We start from the raw sequence: 24,028 nt of genomic DNA, 5'->3' as shown, positions 1-24,028 counted from the left end.
CTGTTCAATGGTCTGGTTCACTGGCGGAGGAAGAGGAGTGTGGAGGGAGCGCACCGCCCGTGGCAGCATGATCCCGGTGGGGTGCTATTGCTGCTTCCCTCCCCCCCCCCCCGTGCTTGGCACCACACCCCCGCAGGCGTGCCACACCCTCAGGATGTGTGTCACGTCCCTGCAGGCAGCACGTCACGCCCCTGGGATGTGTGCCAGCCCTGCCCCCACCTGCTCTCTCCCCCCCTCCCCCCGGTGCCAGAGCATGAAGCTCCACCACTGTTCTGGTTCACATGCTTTTCACTCAGAAAAAGCTGCACAGGTAGTAAAACTTGGTTTAGTTACAACAATGAAAGTTCCTATCCTATTGGTGTAGGAACTCAAGCATGGCTGATGAGAGCCATGTGGTCTGAGCTGCAACAACAACCAGCTCAGGCCTCCTCACACACTGAGTTTCTCAGGTAGTCTGGGGTAAGGGGGAGACAAAAGTTTGTTTACCTAGTCCCTCCCAAGGTATGCTAGGCCTGGCAAGACAGCTTACTCTATGGCCTTAACCCCTTCATGCATTAATTAGACTACTGTTGGTTATACGAGGGGCTTCATATACAGTATGTAGTCTAAACAGGGAGTTACTGGGTCATGAGTAACTACAGCCAAGCTATCTTAATCTGTTTAAGCAATGATATGCAGCTGTTACGAGTCTTAGATGATAAAAGGCATTTTGAAACACAGTCACTTAAGAACATAAGAACTACCTGCTGGATCTAGTCCCACATTCTGTTCTCACAGTGGCCATCCAGATGCTTGTGGGAAACCCATCTGAGAGTGAGAGCACCTGTGATTCCTAGGAACTGGTATTCAGAAATGTACTGCCTCCACCAGTGAGATAGAAACACAGCCATCATGACTAGCAGCCACTGATACTGATAGCCGCATCTGCTGTTGAGGCTGATTTGTTTATTCCTCTTCTGCAGCCTTTGACTGGCACTTTTTGGCCAGTGTCTGGGGAGAGCAGCCTTTTCACTCAACATTGTCCTTCTCTAGTGATGAATCTCAGTCAGTATAATTGCTGCTGAAGAACACAAATAGTTACACTACAGCCCTTGACTGAAATGACTCAAGGTCTTTTGTTGCAAAAATTAATCCACATTATCAACAAGGGAGGAAGTGCCAAGGTTATTGATATTATCCCAGGCCAAATCTCAGCAATTAGATGAAATCAGCCAAGGCTTTGCATACTTTCAAACCACGGACCCTGTATGAATGCAAATGCTGGTGGTTTCTTCTAAGGCACAAAGCTGGTCCCTATTTCTTGCTTTCAAAGCAAGCCACAACACTGAGTGAGATTCCACGCTGATAATAAATCAGCACAACTCCAAGGAAATTGTCATTCGGTTTCTACCAGCAGAAGCCCCAGCCAAATATTTTTTATACTGTGAGTTAACAGAGAGATCAAGGCTGCTTTTGTGACCAAAACTCTGGTAGCAGCAGATGAACTGCAGAAAACATACTAGGCTGCTCATGTCCTTTTGCAGAGTGTATGTTTTCTATCCAACAGGCAGAAGGCTTTGTGCAATGCAACCAGGAGGACAGGCAAGGCAATCTACCAACATGAAGCACAGAAGGCAAATAAAAGTGTCTGGGTCTGCTGTGGAGAGGAGAATCATTAGAGCTTTCAAGTGAGGCAGAAATTGCCGTTCCCTGCTGTGTGTGATACGAGTAGGATGGCTAAAAAAGGAGGAAATGTACCACCACCACTAAAGAAAGGGGGAAAACAGAGATGGTGCTGATTTGCACACAATTGGCATATGTCAATTTATATGTACCACTGCAAATTTATAAAATTGAAGGCAACAGTGCATCTCACCATAGTGGGGGAGACTGTGACAAACAGTGTCTTTCTCTCTTAAGAAAGAGTGGAGCACCTCTGGCCCTGCCCCTTGCCAGCTCTGCCATATGGCCCCCAACAAATTCCCTCCAAGACAAAGTGGCCCTCAGGAGGGTGATCTATCAACTTCTGCTTTATAGAAAGAAAAAAGTTCCCCATCCCTTAACCAGGCTATGGCTGTGCCTAGGATTGCCAGATGGCCATAAAAAAACCAGCTTGACCCCTCTTGTATTCTTAATAGCTGTTGCTAGGCAGAAACCAGCAGGTGAAGCTTTTCATGCTATGGAGACGTCTGCTTATTGCTGCAGGTCAGTTGGCACTGAAAGCGCAGTTACAGGGGCCAGTCTAAAAGCTACAGTGCCAGTTCCAAGATGGTGCTCTTGCACTCAAGCCAGCTTAGCCCTGTTGGTGTCAGTGGAACCAAATTGACTTGGAGCACAAGTCCTCCAACTTAAGTAAGCTTGAGTGTTGTTGTTTATTAATTAATTAAATTTGTATACTACCCTTCATCCAAAGATCACAGGGCGGTTCACAGCATAAAAATACAAAATGAAAATACATTATCATAACTGCAACAACAAAACCCCATACTCCCTCTCCCACAAACACATTTAAAAGGCCATAGATAGTATTAGATTAAGGTTTTGTTTTTTTTTGCCTGGGTTACAGTGTAGGCTTAAATACAGATGTTAATCTGGAAGGCTCTCTTCTTATCAGAGTTGTCCGGAGACCTTTGAATGAGAACCTGTATACAGGGCTTTGTTTTTGGTGAGCTGGAAGAGAAAATCTCTTCCAGCTCAGCATGCAGAATGAGCCATAATGTTGGAGCAGGTTCACTGCATGATAGCAGGTGGTGAGCGGTACACATCGTTAATACACCACAGCTAGCAAGAATCAGGCTGACAGTGGAGTCTGGATGATGACACCTTGAGCTACTGCTCCACTATCTCAAGCAACCTTTGGAGTCCCAATTCAGGGGCAGTGAAGTATTAGGAACATATAAAATCCTGCTCCCAGCAACAAGAGAGCTGAAAGGGCTAACATATTCTGCAAGTGTGGGTCCTTAGGTTGCCAAAACAACAGCATCCACGCACAAGAGGGGTGTTTCAGCAGATTGGAGGAACCCCAGGATTCACACAAAAACCATTTTTTATATAAAAAGAAAAACCTTAAGGCAGGTGGGAAGGAGACCCCAAACCAGCCCATTAAGGACTGAGTATGTGCAGCGGGTGACACTGTGGTCTAAACCACAGAGCCTAGCACTTGCCGATCAGAAGGTTGGCGGTTCGAATCCCCACGATGGGGTGAGCTCCCATTGCTTGGTCCCTGCTCCTGCCCACCTAGAAGTTTGAAAGCACGTCAAAGTACAAGTAGATAAATAGGTAGCACTCCGGCAGGAAGGTAAACAGTGTTTCTGTGCACTGCTCTGGTTTCGCCAGAAGCAGCTTAGTCATGTTGGCCACATGACCCAGAAGCTGTACGCCGGCTCCCTCGGCCAATAAAGCGAGATGAGCGCTGCAACCCCAGAGTCATCTGCGACTGGACCTAATGGTCAGGGGTCCCTTTACCTTTATGCTCAATAGGAACGGTATGCTGTCTGGCTGTTAACAGTGGGGTGGGGGACAGAAAGTTCCAGAAAAGAGGGTGGCTGGCTGACTGATACCCTGAATAAAAGCAACCACCCTCCGCACGACAACATGCTATTACAGGGCTCACTTGTCTCATCTCTGTCTCCTGACATTGCTAGTAAAGTAGGAAGCAGCGAAGTTTGGCACTGAGATACTGTGTCCTTAAAAGCCAGAATGCTCCAGAGAGAGGTGCATGGCGTTCCCCTGAGATGCAGCAGCATCAGAACAGGCTGATAGAGTGTGAGCATTTTGATGGCAGTTCAGCAGTGTAGTTAATCAGTAAGAACTTAAGAAGAGCCCTGTTGGATCAGGCCAATGACCCATCTAGTCCAGCATCCTGTTCTCACAGTAGCCTACCAGAAATATTTGAGAAGACCCGCAAGCAGTACCTGTGCACAACAGCACTCTCCCCACTAGTGATTCCCAGCAAATGACATTCAGAGGCATGCTGGATAAATTTCTACCATTACCAGAAATTTGGGTTTGTGCAATTAAAGTGCCCTGTTGCTCAGCAGCAGCAAACTTGTTTTTCAAAAAAATGGAATTTTTGCAGCAAGCACACCAGCAGGGATGCTGAATTGGCTCTACCAGTGTGTTGGTACCATGTTGACCTCCCTGCTGCCTCTCCTTTATCCCATCCCTTCCTGGTAAACAGATGTTCCCCACCTTGTGGGAAGCTAGCACCATGCCTTTGCCCCACCAGACAAGCCAGTTCTAGTGCCGAACCCTGGGTGTGTTCATCATACAACCAGGTGCACTGGGCCTTGGTCTATAATCTGTGACCCATAAGTAGGCATATTTAAGAGAGTGGGATTTTTGTGGTCTAACCTTGGCTACTGTCTTCTCCCCAGCAAGGCACAATGAGGTAATAGCTATAATATACCTCACATCTTCTATCTTTCTTCATCACCTAATTAAATGCCAGTCAGAAGAACCTCTTGAGTCAATAACGATTTTGTTGGCACTTGCTCAGTAATAGTAAGGTGGGTTCTTGGTTTTTTTAACGAAAAGTAATCAGGCAGCAATAATTCTTCTCAGCTCATCAGTGTTCAGCAATCACAGACAAATGGGAACAATCATAAAACATGCCAGTTAGGAATTAAAGAAATAAATACAGGGGAAATCAATCTCTCTCCCAGGAAGATTACTCCATTTTTAATTATTTATAGACTTTAATGTTAAAGGCACATGGTGAATAGTCCCTTATGCTCCTGTCCCTATTGTGTCTCTTCCATACACAAGTAGCTTCACTAGGATTGCAATCCTAAACAATTTACCTTGGACAAAGTCTCATAGGGCACAATACTTCTGAGCAAACATTGCACCACATATGTCCATCACTCCATTTTTCAGCACTCCAGTTTGAGATACTGCAAGGGGATATAGAACATTCCTGGCTGGAATGTTTTGATCAACAATGTCTGCTTCACTCCTGTGAGTCAACACTAGAAGTTGCAGTTGCTGAATGATTAGTCTGCATGTGTAACTTGTGGCAGGTCTTTTCCTTGTACAAAAGGAGAAACAGAGCAAGTGATACCATGGCTTTATTTGGACTAAAGCAATGTCCAGACTTCTGAGTCTCACAGGGCTCTTCCTCAAACTTACATGTTCAGAGATATAAAAGAAATAATGACAAAATGGATCTTACTTTGTTAGGCTGATACTATCTAACCATGTCTGCTCTCCTCTCATAATAACAAATTCAGAAATTATGTAACACAGATGTCTTTAGATTAAAGCTAAGCTGTGTTGGTAAAATTCAAGCTGCACAATAAATCATTCTGAAAGCAGAGAGAAAAAGAAAATGGTGTTTCTCTGAAATTGTAGCAAAGAAGTGTAAGATACACCTGTAACTCCAGATGATATTTTTCATGCTGGCCCTAACAGGACAGCAGGGCCTATGTGTGTATCATGTAACACATTCACCCCATAACTGCATCTGCCCTGCAATCATCTATGGGAAGGATCCCAATTACTTTTTATATGTTGATATTACATATTGTGGTTTAAAAAAAATATGTTGATGCCACCTGGAAATATTTGTTTGCCATAGAAAACATTTTAAAAGTGAAAGGCGGAGATGTATCCTTTTCGGTTAATGGTTGTTGTCGTTAATGTGGTAGAGTGTGAGTGAGGAGATTTGAATTAAAATCCCTACTTGAGCCTGACGCTCACTGGAGGAGTTTGAGACAGTCATTATCTCTCAGCCTAGCCTACCTCACAGGACTGTTGTAAGGACAAAATATTATGGAGAAACCCTGTTTGCTTTCTTGAACTTGTTAGAAGAGAGGCACAATAAAAACATAAAACAAGCATATGCTGGGCATGCTATTTGATGTCTACCTTGCCTCCAAGAACATTTTACTTCTTTCCCTCACACTTTACCTTTATATGCACAGAGAGAGATACCAAGAAACACTGGAGAAAACTGCAATTCTAAGAGCAGCTCCACAGTTAAACGGAGGAATTCTGTCTGCAATGCTTCCCACAATAAACATTTAAAGTGTGATGGGGAGCTGCCTGAAAAGAGACACTTGGGGACCCACAGCAGAAAGCCCTGGATTTCCTTCGTGTGTGCCCATAGCACATTTAGGAAAGTGGGTCTTTCACTCACACTTTCCTGTTCAGGGCGGGAACATGGATGCAGTTGTAACCAACATGGCTGGCATGTTGAGTACAAGGCTCTCCTGCATATTAGCTTGAATCAGTTTAACAACCACACATTCCCCATTCCTGGAACACTGTGTCCCACAGCCCTCTTGAATTTATAAATTTGCCACTAATGCATGTTCTGTATTGGCTTGCTTTCAGGGAGGACACCAAGGGGTAGGAAGGGGTAGTGGGCACACCCCCAATCCCCCCCTAGTATATAGGGAAAGGGACATAGCTCAGTGGCAGAGCACATGGTTTGCATGCAAAACGTCCTAGGTAGTGCTTTCTTTTTTATTCACCAAAAGGTGCGGGAACGCACTTCAGAAGACCCACCCAAAATATGATATCTTTGGGCTGGGGGAGGGTCTCCTCACGAACCAGAGACAGCATCCTGGCCAGAACAGCTTTACTTTAAAACCTTCTGGGCTTGATGAGGCATGTGACCCTCACCTGCCCTGAGCCTCCAGCTGAGGAGAATCAGGCACTTCCTCTTCAAGCTTGCGAGCCCCACCTGGTCTGTGGTTCTTTGTCTTCCCTCAGAACTGACAGCTGTAAGTTCTGCAATCCTGAGATCAGGGTTATTATTTTTTGCCACTTGAGGCCAGACAGAAAGTGCCACCTTGCTCTGCCACACCACCTTTTCAGAATCAAGTATGTGAGGTGCTGCAGCAAGACATGAGCTTTCACCTGATTTTTGGCGCCAGATCTGTGGGGTCTGCTCAGCCCGAGTTGCAAGCGAGCTTCCGGTGCTTGCCGCTGTCCAAGGCCGGGTGGTTCTGAAGCTAATCAGGCGTCGGAAGGGAAACACCTGGAAGATGAAGAAACTACAACTCCCGGCAGACAATTGAGAGAGAGAGGGAGAGAAGCAGACACGGGGGAGGGGTCGGTGGGCGGATGGACGGCCGGCCTAGGAGAGGCTTGCCAGCACGTGCTCCCTCTGGTGGGCGCGATTCGAGGAGGGGAGGGGGCGTGGGGCTGCTTCGCTTCTCCCCTCGCTCTCTCTTTCTCCCTCTCTCCTCCTGGCTGCTGCACTTCTGCGTTGCTCAGCGCGCGCGCGCACAGGCAGCCCCCTCGGCCGGACTGGGCGGCCAGCTCGCGGCAGGCGCTGCACCTGACCGCAGCGCTGTGAGGAGAGCAGGCGGAGGCGCCGGACGGGGCTGAGGGGAGACAAAAGAAGAGGAGCCGCGAAGCCACCAACACGAGGCAGCCGCTTCTCCGGGCTGCCTCAGACGGACGCCCCGCCACCCCCCGCTGCTGGCGGACACTTGCTGCTGCCTGCGAAGGAGGAGTCGGAGTCGGCCCCTCGCTTCATGGCTGAGCAGCACTGAGGAGGCGGCGGCGGCGGCGGCTGGAGCTGGAGCCCCGAGGAGCAGCGCTCAAGCCCGGCGCGCAGCCTCTCCCGCGGCTGCTGCTCCTGGATCTCCCGCGGGATTCTCGCCTGGGCGGCCGGGCGGCGCACGATGCGCCCTGCTGCTCGCTTCTGAGCGCCAGCCCCGCCGCGATGATCTCTCCGGAGCAGCAGCAGCCCAACCATGTCGTGGCCACCATCGAGAACCTGCCGCCCGAGGGCAGCGGCGGCGGCGGCAGCAGCGGCAGAAGCAGCATCTCCGCCCCCTCGGCTTCCAGCGTGCGCCAGAGGATCCGGAAAGTGTTTAACAGGTGAGCTGCTGCTGCTGCTGCCCACGCCCTTCGCGGCCTCTCGCTCGCCCCCCACCCCTCCTCCAGTCGCCTTGCGGGGAGAGCGCAGAGCCAGGCTGCAGGAGCGGGATCTCCTGCGGGAGAGAAAAGGCAAACGCCAACCCCCGCCGGCTTAAGAGCCCTTCTTCCGGTCCATTGCTGGAGAGCCAGGCGGAACGAAAGAAGGGCGCTCTGCACATGCTCAGCCGGGCTCTTTTTTTTTAAGTCGAAGGCGGATCTCTCTGACCTGAGCGGTCCAGCCACGGTTCTTAAGTCCTGGCTCCGAGTTGCACCCAGAGCCCCAACAGACGCTCCTCATAGGGATCGCTCTAGAAAAGTCTTGCTCGGTTGCCTAGAGTTTCTGTGGGTATAAAGAAAGGGCCATCCATTTTGTTCGATTGGGTGGTTTTGAATGCAGGGGCATCCCGCTCCCATATATGGAGCAGTGGCTAGTGCCATGGGAGACTTCTGAAAGCCTCCCTAGGGCTAATGGAGATTGGGGGGCAAAATGGATGCTTTGCATTTGTAGAGGCGGCAGCAGGTGGTACACTAACATGGTGGGTAGAGGATGCGTTGCCCCAAAACGAGAGAGAACTGCAGCCTGTGTGAGAGATGCAAAATGCTGACCTGCTCCCCTTTGGCATTTCTCATCCACACGCTTAACCTGAGTTAAGGGAGGGAAGAGGTGTAAAAGCCATCTTTTGAAAACTAAACTGCTGCTGCCCCCTCCCTTGCCCTCAGTGACTGCCTGCTTCTCTCATTCAAGCAAGCACATTCATTCCATAAAGTGCCAGCATGGAGGGGATGGCACGGCCCCGATCCAGGAGACAGGGCAGCAAACCACAGAGTTGGAGTTGATGCTCAAGTAGAGCAACCCTTGAGTAGTGGGAGGAGGAGGAGAGCAGTGATGGAGGCAAAGGCAGCCCTTTCACAAAAGGACCAAAGTGTCTTAATTCTGCCACGAGGTTTGGTTGGGGGAGGATGGTGTTTGGGTACCCCTGTCATGGTGCAGTTAACTCTCTAAGAAAGGCCATTTTTAAACAATGCTTTGTATAGACCCAGGACTCTCTCCATCTGCTCTCGCTCTGCGGATCTGGAAGAGGCTGGTTTTTGTTTGCACCTTTTTCTATGGAATTCACCAGCAAGGAGAAACCATTTATACTATGCGGTTTCAAATCTTAATAGTGAAATGTTCATACCCAGCGTGGATTCCTTGAATGATGGGAGGATTTAGAAATGCAGTTGAGATTAGTCTATTCTTTATTCGCATGAGGAGGTATTTTGTGTGTGTGTTTGCATTTGCAATATTCCCAAACAAACAAAGCCTAAAGTCTCCTGGGATTTTCAGTGGGTTTGGATTAGCACAAGCTTGCCTGCTGGTGATGATAGGGAAAGTTCCCATTGTAAAGATGATACGGCTTCTTCACACAAGGGCTGGGGAATGTTGGCGAGGGGAAATCAGGATTGCCTTTACAGGTGGTCTGTAATTATTTTTTTTAAGATTTGAAAAGGATAAATAAGAGTCTGCCAGAAAAGCCTATGACTCAAAATCCATTTATTTCATAACTGTATTCCTATATAAATGGTAAATCCCTAGTTTTATTTTCTCCAGATCTGTTTAACTTGTATACTCTGCTAAATGTGTTGGCAAGCCAGGCTCCTGTAGAGTGAGAAATTGACTTCCGTCTGAGTTTCCTCATGAAAGACCCACTGTGCCTCTTGCTATTGTATGGGTCTGCAAGCTTGCTGCTCTCATAAAGAGTACGTGCAGGGCCTCTCACCCTTGAAAAACAGAGGGACCCACCTATTGGTGCTCCCAGGCCAGGGTGCAAGTGTGCCTGTTGAGCGTTTGAGCCATTTGTGAAGAGAGATGCAAACTTGATCAGTGCTTGCTTACTTACTTTTATAAAAGATAACTGAAGCTGCAACTTAGTGCTGTTTGGCCCAGGAGTCACCAGCATGGAACCTGTGGCTGCACGTACACCCACACAGACCTTTCCTGGGCTTGAAAGAAGCCATCTGCTGTAGCCAGTAGAACAAGGTTGAGGCATGTGCTTGTTTGCAATCTCCACTTGGTCTCTCCATTTTGCAAATGTTCTCACTGAACCCCCCCCACTCCCCCCTAAAGGTTTGCCTATTGGGAGCATACAGCAGCCTTGTGTGGGATGTCCTCCTTCTCCTCCCCTCTCGTGTGCCAATTCCCTCATCCACTTCATGGTTTATAGTAGCTTAAGTTTGCCTCGCTGCCAGAAATGGTATGTGATTGTCACTAGGCACAGCTTATCTCCAAACCACATAAAATATTCAGTTTGAAGTGGTTTAAAAAAGAAAAACACTGATTTGAACACAGTATTCAACTAAATTTTACTCTGAGTAACGTAAAGGTAAAGGACGGTTAAGTCCAGTTGAATTTGACCATGGGGTGCAGCGCTCGTCTCCACTTTAAGGTTGATGGAGCCGGCATTTGTCTGCAGACAGCTTTCTGGGTCATGTGGCCAGCATGACTAAACTGCTGGGGGTGCAACGGGACACCGTGACAGAAGCCAGAGCACACAGAATGCCGTTTACCTTCCCACCACAGCAGTACCTATTTATCTACTTGCACTGGTATGCTTTGTAACTGCTAGGTTGGCAGAGTAAGGCTAATACTCAGAGCAGAGGTTTTCAACCTTTTTGGGTCCACGGCTCCCTTAACCAACTACATTCTTTCTGCAGCACCCTTGTTGCACTCAGGATCCCAGTTATGTCACCCCTTGCCTGCAGCCGCACCAATGCCCCTGGTCTCTGAGATGCCCCCCCTCCCCCAAAGAGAGGTGCCTGGGAAGCAACCCCTGGCCTGTCCCAGAGGCACCATTCACCTGGGGAGCTTGTAGCCAGGGCTGCTGCAACAAACAGCTGTGCAAGCCTTTGGGAGGCAGAGACACGAGAGGGCATCAGAGGAAGGAGGGAGGGAAGGAAAGAGGGACAGAGGCCAGTGTTGCCCACGGCACCCCTGACCATCATTCAAGGAACCCCAGGGTGCCATGCCACACTAGTTGAAAACCACTGACTCAGAGTAAGCCTATTGAAATGAGTGGACCTAACTCAGGCATGCTAATTAATTTCAGTGTGTCTACTCTGAGTAATACTGAGTTGTATGCCACGTAAGATATGCCTGGTGGTTACCATTTGTATGCATGATTTGGCTCTTGTGGCTAATGACGGTAAGCAAGAAGGTGGAAGCAAAAAGGTGTAGAGATAGGAGGATGCAAAGGGTCCCCAGCAGATGAACCTTTTGGAGGGGTGGGCAGAGGTGCTTTTGTATATGTTTTTCTTGGTGATTGCTTGACATATTCCAAATCTCAACCATGGAATTTATTTCAAGACAGATCCCTAATTAAGCACTGCTTGTAGATGAAAGGTGGTGAGATATGGGAGTGCATTTTAATTTTTCAAGCTTTTCTGAATTTGGAGCTGATTATTTTAACCACCAACCCTGATGATGTTTTCTGTAATTCCTAGAGCAATGTCACTGCCAGTCCTCAAGTAATGTCACTGCCTTCATTTTAATGAGTTCTTCTCACTCCAGGAACATCCTGAAAGCCTGTCGGAGATGGAAAACGTTTTTTTACTTAATTGGTCATAGAAACAGATACCCTTGAAGCAACTCTAATGTTATGATGTGAAGCAAATAGCAACTCTTGTCTGAAGGTGTTGTGGTGAATTCTGTCCAGGATCTCAGCCCCAAATGGCATTGGATATAGGAAGGGCACTTTCCCTTCTTTTTCTCTGTAGATTTGTTTTTGGGGATCAACTCATGAGTGGTGTTAGGTGCTATGAAATGTCAGGAAGAACAAGAAGCACAAATACCTCCTGCTTCTAGTCCATCATTCCTCTCTTAAGTTTCATAACAGCATACGCTGCTTCCATTTCTGAGAGAGAGAGAGAACACTGTTGAGAGACAGTATGAAGTAAAGAATATGTCTAGAGAAATGATCCCTTAACATGGACCCACCTACAATGCAAGTGCACTAATTGGTGAAGATGGGGGGGGGGAGCGAGTCAGAGGGGACTTCTAGGACAATGATGACTGTTGGCTTTTGAGTGTGTTGTGAGACTTCCCAAGGAGGCATGGACTTTGGCCACAGCAGGTTCAGAGTGCAGTCTGCACTTCAGCATCTATAAATCAGTGCAAAACAAGAAACTGGATGCTCATCTCTTGGCATGTTCTTAACCTTAGTCAGTTCAGTGCAGGACAAGGCAACAAAGTTGAACCTCCATATGCGGTTCTGTTTCAGGGTTCCATCACTCCATTCCACTCCCCTACCCCCAACATAATCCCCCCTCCAATAGGCATTCAGGACTCAGTGCCCACTGAGCAAGTCTAGTTTGCATTGCACTGTTTTTAGGATTTTAGGTGGGTTGGGTGGACACACCAGTGCTCAGTGCTGGCTATGTTAAAATCTTGGATATCTTCATTGAGTTCTATGGTCTTCTCTTGTCCTAGGATCATTTTTCATTGTGAACCAGAAAATGACCCATCCAAACAATGGGATGGTTGTTCTTTTTATGGGGGGGGGGTATGATTCATTTTCTCTCTCTCTCCCCCCCCCCTACTTCTTGTTTGGTTAGCAAAATGTTAGGGTCAGTGCCACTGAGATGCTGGAGACAAAGGCAGAGAAATCATGTCCTTTTTTAATATCTTAAAGCTTGAGTGTGTAGAATCTGCTGTCTTGCTTTCAAACAACTGATGTACCCATTTGTTGGCTCCTAAAGTTCTGTTTCCTTGTTAGAACTATCATTTTTAAATCAAATTTAATAACAAGTAATTTATAAATTTATAAATAAAAGACTCATTCTAAACTCTTCCCTCCTGATGGTGGGGCTTTGAGGAGTGATGGGGTCACCACAGCATCCACTCTCAGGGCTGCTCATGTTGGCCACGGTGGAAGGTGGTGGTGGGGAACAAGTGAACCCACATTGGGGCCAATGCAGTCACATGTTGGCAGTGAGACTGGCTCTAAGCCACTTTAGTCCCCCTCTACCCTCAGAATGCTCCATTTTGGGGCTTTCTGCTGGCTCCTGCTAGTTGGCCTCGTAGCTGCCCCATGTTTGGTGGAAAGATGGGAGAGGTCATCAACAATCGCTGGAGACTATGCTAGCCAAGATAGTTGAGCAGAAGGGACACTCCACTAACTTCAACCCTCTCCTCTCCTCCTCCTTGCACAAGGGAGGGCAGGATGCTCTGTAAACGGGCTTATAGAAGAAAATATACTGTGAGTCTTCTACACATGAATCTTCTCCAAATTCTCCCATAAGTTGTTTTTAATTTGTTAGCTGCTTTTCAAAATGTAGTATTTCTCCAAGGTATTGGAAATATGACTTCAAAACAAGAAGTCATCTGTTTTAGGGTCCTACAATTTTCTAATTGAAACTACCAAAATACAGAAAGCCCACAACTTAACGTGGGGGCGGGGGGTTGTGCTACAGGGATTGCACCTAAAGCCAAAATTGTGCATAGTCAAAACACACTGGGTTCAGTGGCAGACGGGATTGCCTAAGTTATTTCCTCCAGAATCCTGCCCTCTTTCTGCCCCCTTTTAACTTAATTAAAAAATTTTTTTTACCATGCGCGTAAAGTTGAATGAACATAAGTTAAATGTGCACAAGTTATGGGCTGACTCTACGCAGCTTAGTTTAAAAATGTAGAGGGAAACCACTTTGAAGTCAGGCCAAATACAAGATGATGATGATATACGGTAAATAAAATAGTTTGAGAAATATTCTGCCATCCTAAACCAGCAAGTTCATCTGAGTTGCATGATTAAAGAGGCAAATTATGGCATTTCTGCTATTAATTAAAATAAACCTGAAGATCCAATGTATTTGACTTTGCAAGTCTTACAGAATGAATTCTCATAACCTTGAACACTTGAGCTTTCTTGTGCAGAACAAAAGAACTATCCTGTGGGATTTTGTATAAAGAGAAACAAAGAGCTATTTAATTTCTCTTAACATAAGGGCAGTGGGAAAAGTATGAATCCGAAGGTTCTTTTTCACTGCATTACTCCCCCCCGCTTCACCTTTGGGAAGAAAAACAGTGTCATCAAAGGTTATGTTTGTAGTTAAAATATTAATCCATACAGAGTTAATATGACTAAGTGATGGTTCAGTGATTGTGACCTCAGTAGTTGTAGTTGGCAACCATAATGCAAACTGGAACAATGAGACACGACTCCTGGCTTAGCTTTATGTCTGAACAGGGATCATGGTTTGTTTCTCCTTAAACAAAGCATGATATGATGCCTGATTAATTGAGTGAAACAAACCACGACTCCCAATTCTGACATAGAGCTAAGCCAGGGATTGTGGTTTGCCATTTCTGCTCATACTAAGTGATAAGGAACCATCTGCATATCAACAATAAACTGTTAACCATGGTTTCCCACAGGGGTGGGAAACCTCAGGCCTGGGTGCCAACTCTGGTCCTCCAGGCCTTTCTCTTAGGAACTCAGGACTCTCCCTAGGCCACTCCCCCTCTCCCTAGGCCACACCTCTCACCAGCTTTGCTTTGTGCCCTCTTTGAGGGCTTTTGATCACCTGGAATGTGTCCTTGATGATGCCTCCTGTATGCCAGGATATATGTGGGCATGGCAATCTCTGTTATCAGGTCTTTATTTAAAGTTTTGGGGTTTACTCAATGTTTAGTGGGGTATACTCCCAGCTGAGCATCTGACTCTTGCTCTAGTTTCCTTCTCAGGGTGAAGGACCAGCATCAAAGAGTCAAGCTGTTCTATGCTTAGCTGTTTTATCATTGCTGCTTCCCTTCCCTTTTTTTATGGTATTTTCGTGAAACTCTGCTTGTTTTTATTTATTTTGTACTACCCCACCCAACGCTGGGATTGTTTAGTGTTGGTGAAGGGACAGGCTTAAAATATCCCTAAAGAAATACATATTTGCTCTTCCTGACCTGATGCCCACTAGGCTCCATCCCTGGGGTACCAGGCTTAGTTAGGCTCATACCTTGACTGGTCAAATACTTTGCTCTGTGCTTTCCAGGCAGCATTAGGCCCTGCCCTATCTCACAAGCCTCCACTCCCTGATATGTCAGACATTCCCAGCTACTTTCACCATTGGTGGTAGGATGCCTCTGATTACCAGTTTGTTGGGAAATGCAGGTTGGGAGAATGTGATTGTGCAGGCAGTATAAGCCTGCGTGGTTTGCTGAGGCGGATGGCGGTGACAGGAGCACAGAGGGTTTCTTGGGAGGCAGCCTGGCCTTTGGCCAGGGATCTCCATGCAGCTCTGGAGTCCCCTTGTGACTTGCTCCCTTTCCTATCATTTCCCGGGCAAGCTCCAAGCAGGGAAGTAGCAATAGAGAGCAGCGGTGCACACATGTAGAACCTGACACCATGATGTCACATTGCACATGCACTGCGGGGCACCCGCAGGCTGGGACCCAAGTCAGCACCCCTGGAGGGAATAGCTCTCCAAAGTTAATGAAGGCGCTATAAGTTGGATGTATTGAAGCTGCCGAGAAAACAATTGGTGATTGAATCAATGATGCAGACATCCTGGTTGTTGTTTTTTAAAGGAACAAGGAGAAGCAAATGCTGAACTATAGTGTCTGCTTCCAGGGAGCAGCTCCCTTCTCTTCCCAGAATGGTTAATTGGAATCTCCAAATTCATAAGGATATCAGTTGTTGGGGGAATGGCAGGAAAGTATCACAGAATCATAGAACTGTAGAGCTGGAAGGGACCATGAGGGTCCTCTAGTCCAATGCCCTGTAATGCTTTTTGCCCAAGGTAGGGCCCAGATCCCTGAGAGTGAGTCTCATGCTCTACCAACTGAGCCAGCCAGCCTCTGCAATTGTTTTCTGGGCAGCAAGTTCATGCAGTTGTCTTCTTGCCACTGTGGGAAACAGGATGCTAGAGAAAGTCATAAGATGAGCCTGCTCTCACAGCAGCCCAACAGCTCCCTATGAGAAGCACGTAAACTGGACGTGAGCACAGCAGCCATCTGCCCACCTGCAATTCCAAGCAACTGGTATTTAGAGCCATGGTGCTTCTGACAGTGGAGATAGAACGTGGCTGTTGTTGTTTCCAATTGGATGCTCCCCAGATGTTGGACTCCAACTCCCAAGCCAGTGATCATAAATGATTGGGTTGCAGTTTAAAACATCCTGAGGGCACCAGGTTTGGGGATGTCTGGATTATATGGATTGACAGGTGTCTTCTTTCAAATGGAAGTCTAGTCACAGGACAGGATGAGATAGGGAAACGGGAGAGTATATTTTCCCACGCTTGTTGGAGTGGGTTGAGGTAACATATTAAAGTGTAGGGAAAAGCAGAAGAATAATTTCAGAGTGGTGCTGATATGAAGGAAGATTCCCGAGTGATCTTTAAAATGCACCTGCAGTTTGGGCCACAGACTTCAATGCATTTAAACTTGGAGGCTTTTTCCTCCCCTCCCTCTTCCTATATACCTGGCATGCACTTAATTTAGCATATTCAGAAATGAACTTTTCTTCCACAGTAAAGTAAATTAATAATGCAAAAGCCTATGTAATGAGCTGCATTCTTAACTTGTGAAAAATCTCACAAATAGAATTGGGGTGAAAGGAGGAGAGACGTTTTCTCATGAGGCATAAATTGGCAAGTCTCCCCCTGGGAATATATGTATGCCGCTTAACTTGGACATTTGGGAGATCTGTGCTTTCTGGGTACCTGTTGTATGCATAAGATATACCCCCCCCCCTTTGTAACTTTGGGAAAGGGGTTAGCTAGTGCCTCTTGAACTGGGGAGGTTTCCAAAGAGCAGAAGCATAAATGGCTCCATAGACAACTCTGGAGAATGGACAGAGTAGCTCTGATAGAATGGACAGAGCAGCTTTAATGTGCTAATGAGGGGAAGACCAGATGCCAGAAGTGATCAGAGGAGCTCTTTGTGATTCTGTCTCTTTTGAGATGGCTGAAGCCTCTGTCCTTATCACTGCCACTACTGCTCACAGGCAGGGGGGAGACAGTGGTGCTCTTAGAGAGAGGTGTTCCTTTCCTTTAGATCAGCAAGTAACCTTAAAAATCAGCATCTGAATGCTGATTAGGGTAAAATTGCCAGGAGAGATTAGGGGAGGCAAACAGACTGGATGGGATACTTTAAAAATAAATAAATAAATAAATAAACTATTCAGGTTGTGTGTGTTGGATTCTTGCAGCCTCTCAAAAAGCGGCACAGACAATTGCACCTGTCTTTTTTGTTTTGTTTTGGAGAATGTTCTCCTTATTTTTGTGTGTGGCTGCTACTTTGCTTCCAGTATCGTAGCCAATTTGCTGAGGTTCATAAATGGGAGAGGGCTATTGCTTGCATATCCTGCTTGTGGGCTTCCTATAGACATTTGGTCGGTCACACTGAGTACGGAATAATGAACTGGACCTGCCCACTGAGCAATGGCTTCAGAAATTCATCTTGCAGCTATGTGGAGGAGGGCTTTCATGGTGGTGGCACCCACCACACAGAATGATCTCCCTTCTGAAGCATGCACTAATTATATTGTCTTTTTGGCTTAATGCATACTTTTCTTTACTGCATAGGCATTTTCTGGCCATTAACTTTGCTTTCACAGACGGCCAGTTCCTTTGGCTGTTGTGCTACTGTTTTGAGATTTTGTAAAATGTAAAGTGACAGAGCAGTGCATTAAACAAATAAATGCATGGGTCTTCAGCCTGATGTAGCAGGGCAGGTTTTACATTCCTATGAACCCAATGGCATTATCTGCTGCCAGCCAATTAAGCAGCACATATCTGCTTAAAACAAAATTTAGTTAATTCAAAGGCAGCCATCTATTTTAAGTGGTTTATCAGCAGTTACCTCTCATCTGGCTTCATATGTGGTAAAGAGGGGAAGGGAATTAAAATGGATGGTATTGGAACTCAATTTACTCCTCAGGAAGTGAGAACATGATATCACCTTGATTTAAATGTATATTGTTCTCTTTGTCCTCTGTTGTCTTCCAGGTATGACTTGATTCAGGGACATTCATAGACCTGACATGCTTGAGCAGCCTTTTGAGTGGCATCTTTCCACTTCTGAAATGCCTTTTTTGTTCTTCATCTGATATGGGTGCCACAAGGGCTTTTTTTCAGTTAGAACTCACCGGAAGTGAGTTCTGTCACATCTTCGGTGTGTTCCGGCACTTCTGTAATGTTGTGGCATGGCTGCATGGTGCTTGTGGCTACGCAATAGCATGACAATCTGTGTGGTGCATTGGAGGGCGGCAGCATAAGAAGAGAAGGGCGATCTTTCCGTAAAAAAGCTCGATAACTTTGAGCACTGATTTTTCTAGGGAAAAAAAGCCCTGGGTGCCACTATCCTGTTTGACAATGTCTTCCAGAAAGGTCTAGTCAGTACTGTTTTTCCTGGAAAAAGAGGTACTGAACTCACCATGAACATCTCCCTTGTTCTCTTATAATGGCAATGGTGCCCACCTGAGAGGTGCTGGAACTGAGTTCTGGCAAGTTCTGGTTGGGGGAAAAAAAGCCCTGGGTCTAGCAGAGGCTTTAATTTTGGAACCTGAAGTCAATTTGTGTGTGTTCATGTACCTCCTAACATTCTTGCTTGCTTTACTGCATTTATATCTCACCTTTTCTCTAAGGAGCTCAAGGTGACATACATGTTTCTCCCTCTTCTCAATCAATCACAACAACTCTGTGAGGTAGTTTAGGCTGAGAGGCAGTCGCAGGCCCAAAGTCACCCAGTCAGCATTAACTGCCGATTGGGGATTCAAGTGTCCTAGTCTGACACTCTAACCACTACACCACCCTGGCTCTCTGATACCCAGCCAAATACCACTAAGGCATGATGACTACCTTGGCACTATTCTTCACATTGTCAGATGTGCCAACACTTCCTGAAGAAGAAGAAGAAATGCAGAGTTCTTTTCATAAATGAAATATTTATCAAACCCTCTGTCATGCACAGGCCTGGTTCACATGTCATGGCAAGCCAAACTGTCGCTTACTAGGTAGGACCATGAAAACATGTATGGCGTATAGAGCAGGGCGGTCCAACTTCTCATACCAAGCGGGCCACAAGAGCCCTTTGACACCATGCTGGTTCTCATATTCCTCTGTAGTAGGTGAGAGAACAGTGAGCATCACACCTGTCTTAAGGAAGTATTTCTAGTTATATATATGGGCCGGGAGCCAAAGAATGCCAAGCAAGAACAGAAATCTCCTCCACGTGTGCCATACTGCATCATGCCACATCATGCCCAGCTTTTGGAGGTTTGTGGGACAGTGATGTAAAAAACCCCCAAACCCTTTGGATCCTGGCCATGGTGTGTTTATGTTCTTTTACCATGAATGTGCACACATTTTAGTGATACAACCTTAAAGTTTGCTAAAGAGCCTTGGGCAAATCATTATCTAACTGCGTTATTGTACAGATAGGAACATAAGAAAAGCCTCTTGAATCAGGACAAAGGACCATCTAGTACAGCACTCTGTTCTCACTGTTCCCAATCAGATGTTCACAGGAAGTCCACAAGCAGAACCTGAGCTCAACACGCCCCACCTGTGATTCCCAGCAATTGGTATTCAGAAGCATATTGCCTCCCACAGAGGACAATCCCATGCATACCATTCTGGGTGTATTTCAGTGGGTTCCAGCTATGATAAAATGCATATTGCACAAAATGTATCATATACGGTATATCAGAAAGGCAGGATACCCTGTTTGTACACGTATCCTTCCACTTCATTATGTGTTGAAATGTTCCTGTTTGGACCTTGACTCTTCAGTGTCAAGTGACGTTAAATCTGTGAGTTATTCTGAAGGCGTTGGACAGGTCTGCTTAATGGTCAGGATGAGCTCAACATGAACCATCGACTTTGGTGAGCGAGTGCCAATAGGCTCACGAGGCATATCAGACTTTAAGGATTTCATTTACAAAATTGCTGTACAATGGCAAGTGGATCGCTTCGGCTCTAATGCTGATAAATAGGCTCATTTGTGTCCAATAACAAGACCCTAATTATTGCCTCCCTAGCACCCAAGTTAATTGCAACCTGTAAGGCAATATTGGCTGGTGACAGAAGGAAAGCATTGCTCAAGCCATTTATATCATTGGTCATTAGACCTCGCAGCCTCGATGTTCATTTGTCAAAGGAGGACATTCCTTCAGCTTATCTGGAAACCTGCGTGAGCATGTGTTCTATTGTGCTGCAGGGATTTTCATACACACACACACACACATTCATATTCAAAGTTGGAAAAGAAATGTATTATTGGATGTCAAAAGTCCTAAGCATACTGTTGTTTATTCTGTGTTGTGTTACTCCTGCATAACATTTAGGAATGTAATGCAATTTACTCCTCCTCTATGGTTGGGGTGACTTTTTGTAAAAAAATTTATAGGGCGCTAATGTGAGCCATCCTTCACATTCAGTGACATAAATATCCCAGCTCCTGCCTCTTCCTCTTTGGATAGCACCAAATGTGCCTCCGAGAAGGCTAGCATTAAAATCAGATAACTATGAGTATGTCAGTATTTTCCTTAAGCTAAGTTGAATTGGAACACATGCAGCTGGGTTTACAAAACCATATCCATGCAATCCAGTACTGCATACTCTGACAGACAGCCCAATCTCAAAAGAAGCTGTCTTTCCCAGCCCAGCTGTCAGAGATCCTTTTAAATGGAAATCACAGGGTTTCATCTTGATGCCTTCTGTGTGTTAAGCATGGCTGGTACCCAATGGCAGTAGGTGAAGCTCACTCCACAGCCAATGACAGGCAGAGACAACTAATTTAGTTTTGCGCCCCCATCTCCTGCCTGCTGAGTTCTACTTGGCAACACCAAGACTCAGGAGGAGGAAACCAACACAGGCAGCGCCACCTCCTAGACTGGCTGTATGTAAGAAGGCAGGTAGGTGGAGGCTGGCTGAGGGCAGACTGAGGTTGGTGGGGCAAGTGTCCATTTGCAACATTGGATCAGCCTCCACTTCATATCTCTGCTACAAATCTGTGGCCCTTCTCCAAAGGCCACAGCCGGTGGAATCTTTTCAAGTAGGATTTTAAGGATTGGAAAATGGAAAGATTCCAAGGCATGAATTATTCTGAGTGAGCAAGGGAAATCTACACACAGATTTGACTGGTCACCCATTCATTGTATAAGTGTCCAGCCGCTTTCTTAACCAGTGGCTATAGCTATGTTAGGATATCTCTGGGGCTTTCCCTTTTTGAACGGGATTCTGGAAGGACTAGTTCTCCTAGTGGATGTATTGAGGCTAGCCTAGGGTTTCCCCCACCCCACGCTTTGCGTTGCCGTCTCAATCTTTTTTCAGAACTCCAATGCAGAAAGAGGCCCTACTTGGTACTACAACCATGTCCACTCTGTGTTGTGGATGACATGAAGCTGATTGCGCTGTGGGAATACAGAGAAATACATGAGTTGCTTGCCAGAATACTGGAACATTTTGCCACATCCTTTATGACTGGAACATACAAAATGACACCCCCCCTCAAAATAACAGAAAGCTTGAAGTATTCTAAGAGATTCATGTCATCAGAAGAGAAACCATACAATTGAAGGAAACCATACCATTCATTTTGTTGTTATCATACAGCTACAGCAACACACCCAACTCTTTTTTACTTATTTTTGGGTGCTGACGCATGCATGTTATCCCCACCTCCAACTCTTTGGTTAGGTTTGGTTGACAATTGGTTTGAGACAGTGCTGGATGAAGGGATATTCCAAAACCTGGTACTGAGAGGTAACCAAAAGTGCAACAGTTATTTTGCAGGCTTCACAAGAAGGGCTGTATTTATACCCAGCCAATAAAGATATGAAGCTGTAGCTGACTATACTGGAGTGAAACTGACAAAAATGGGACTGAAAGGCTTTGTAGAGCTATATCATCTATAGCCTTTAGGTTCCTGTTATGAGAAGCTGGCATCCCTTTGGGATGCGTGGGCTTGTGGTGGTTTGGTGTCTAGTCCTTTTGTAGGGCTACTGTTGTTCAAAGAGGAGGCATGTGACAGTTGAATCATGTCCTTCCTCTCTCCCTCTGCACAAAAGTCACACGGATCCCTTTTCAAGTGGGCAGGAACTCTTTCCCCTTTTTGGAGAAAAGCCTTGTGTGTTTTCCCTTCTCTGCCCCCCCAGCCCCCAGAATTCCCTGCTATATTGTCTTATTCTTTTGAACCTTGGCTCCATCTGTTGGCACGGCAACACTTCTGCATGGATCTGCAAAATCTTGTGAATAAGCCAGTCATCAGCAGTTCATTAACACAACTTCTGGATAGATTTTTTTTTTAAAAAAAGCACAGGGCACATTAAAGGATCATGCAATTCAGATTAAGGTTCCCTGTGGCGTTTCCCATAGTACGTTTTGCATCAGCTTTTGATTGGAATTGCAGCACACAGAGCCTCATTGAAAAAAATATTCTGGACAATTAAACTCCTGCCTGCAGAACCTAAAAGATAATTGGCCTCTGAAAATACTTAGGGTTAGATGTTCAAAATGTGAACTCCACCGTTCTGTATTGTCTAGTTACACCTGTGCAACAGGGGTGTGTCTTTTCAGGTGTACTTTCTTTGTATCAAGGACTGCAGCATATCTTTAATTGTTACTTATTTGGCTGCTACCTGTTCTGTTTATTATTAAATTTATATCTTGTCCTTCCTCTCAAAGATGCTCAGGGCCCCCAAACAGCAAAAGAATTAAAATACATTAAAAAAAAAAATCCATTACAGATGCAGACTGGGAAAGAGCTCATTTTAAACAGTTTTTTTTTGGGAGACAGAGAACTTCACAGACTCTGAAAAGACACCAGAGATGGCACCTGACTAATATTTAAGGGAAGGGGACTCCAAAGGGCAGATGCCACAACTTTAAAGACCCAATTCCTATATTGTGCCCAATGGACCTCCTGATAGGATGGTATCTGCAGGAGGCTTTCACCTGCAAAGTGCAGTGATCAGTTGGCTAAATAAAGGGAGAGGCGATCTTTCAGGTATCCTGATCTCAAGCTGTATAGGGTTGCATACATCAAAAGCAGCATCTTGAATTTAGCTCAGTAGCTAATTGGCAGACAGTGTTCCAGCAAATGTTGCTGGTATACACAAACAGCCAACTTTGGAGTGGAGGTTCAGGGGTAGGAGAGAGGGAGAAAGTTCCAATGCACAAGTGGAAGACCTTGCACAGGGCTTCTGCTGACAGAGTTGGGTGAATCCCACCTGAGGTCTATTTTTGAAGCATAATATAGCTATGCAGAACTCCTTTTTCTATTTGGGGGTAACCAGTTGGGGGTTGCATGCCAGTGGCAAGTGTGATTGAAGCCAGTAGTGAATGGGGTCATAGCCAGAGGTAGACAGGTTCCTTGTTGCTCTTTGCCCATTTCCTCAGGTGGGGAAGACTGGAGCTTTGAAGAAAGCTGTTGCTTCAGCTTTGAAGTAGCTCTGTCTGGAACCTCCATCCCTTCCTGACTGCCAACCAGACCCTCATCAGGTCCTGAAGCTCCTGGCTGGCTGTCCATCTCCTCTTCTCCCAGTGGTGGGCGTTGCTCATTGGGCAGAAGGCAGAGTGACCAAGAGTAGAGAGAGAGAGTAGAGAGAGCCAGAGCCAATGACAGGTGAAGCCATCTTCCTCTGAACATAATAATAGCTTGCTGGATCAAGCTAATGACCCAACTAGTCCACCATCTCCTGTTCTCACAGTGGCCAACTAGATTTCCTTAGGGAAGCATGCACATAAGACCTGAGTGCAACTGGCTTCCCTTAAAATACCTGCTGCTATCATCTACTGACTTGAACAGAGAGAGCTGTAGGACTCTCTCTTTATATCATTGCTCAGGTTCATCTGTGTACCAGGCACATGGGAAAAAGATATATTTCCCTGAGAATCCACCCAGACCAGAACACAGTTAAAGCATAAATATATACAGTATTTAATTAAGGAACATGACTTTCAGAACAAGTAGTCTTCATTCACAGAACTATGTAAGCACAGAATCCCACTGCCCATCTAAAGTAATTGTTTCATAACAGCTATAAATATATACTTTTCCTAACTCCCTTATATCATCCCCCCTCCCATATGTTGTGCTGGGAAGGATTGCAAGGAGCTTCTACTTCTATGTACTTGATTACAGGAAGATTCCTCCATACCGCTAGGATGTGCATTGAAGTGAAATGACTTAGAAGCCCCCTGCAGA

The 24,028-nt window shown here is 46.0% G+C and overlaps 1 protein-coding gene across 1 annotated transcript in view; it reads left to right on the top strand.

The window, feature by feature from the left end:
- Positions 1-7,049: 7,049 nt before the first annotated feature.
- SLC35F1 (solute carrier family 35 member F1) overlaps positions 7,050-24,028 on the top strand; it is a 185,441-nt gene continuing 168,462 nt past the window's right edge. The window contains exon 1 of the mRNA XM_081905468.1: positions 7,050-7,815. Within this exon, the coding sequence (XP_081761594.1) occupies positions 7,658-7,815 (158 nt within the window). The 5' untranslated portion in view covers positions 7,050-7,657. The remainder of the gene's footprint in view (positions 7,816-24,028) is intronic.

This window comes from Podarcis melisellensis (assembly GCF_964234715.1).
Source record: "Podarcis melisellensis genome assembly, chromosome: 3".
NCBI classification, from domain to species: Eukaryota; Metazoa; Chordata; class Lepidosauria; order Squamata; family Lacertidae; genus Podarcis; species Podarcis melisellensis.
This window is presented reverse-complemented; position numbering and strand designations above follow the sequence as displayed.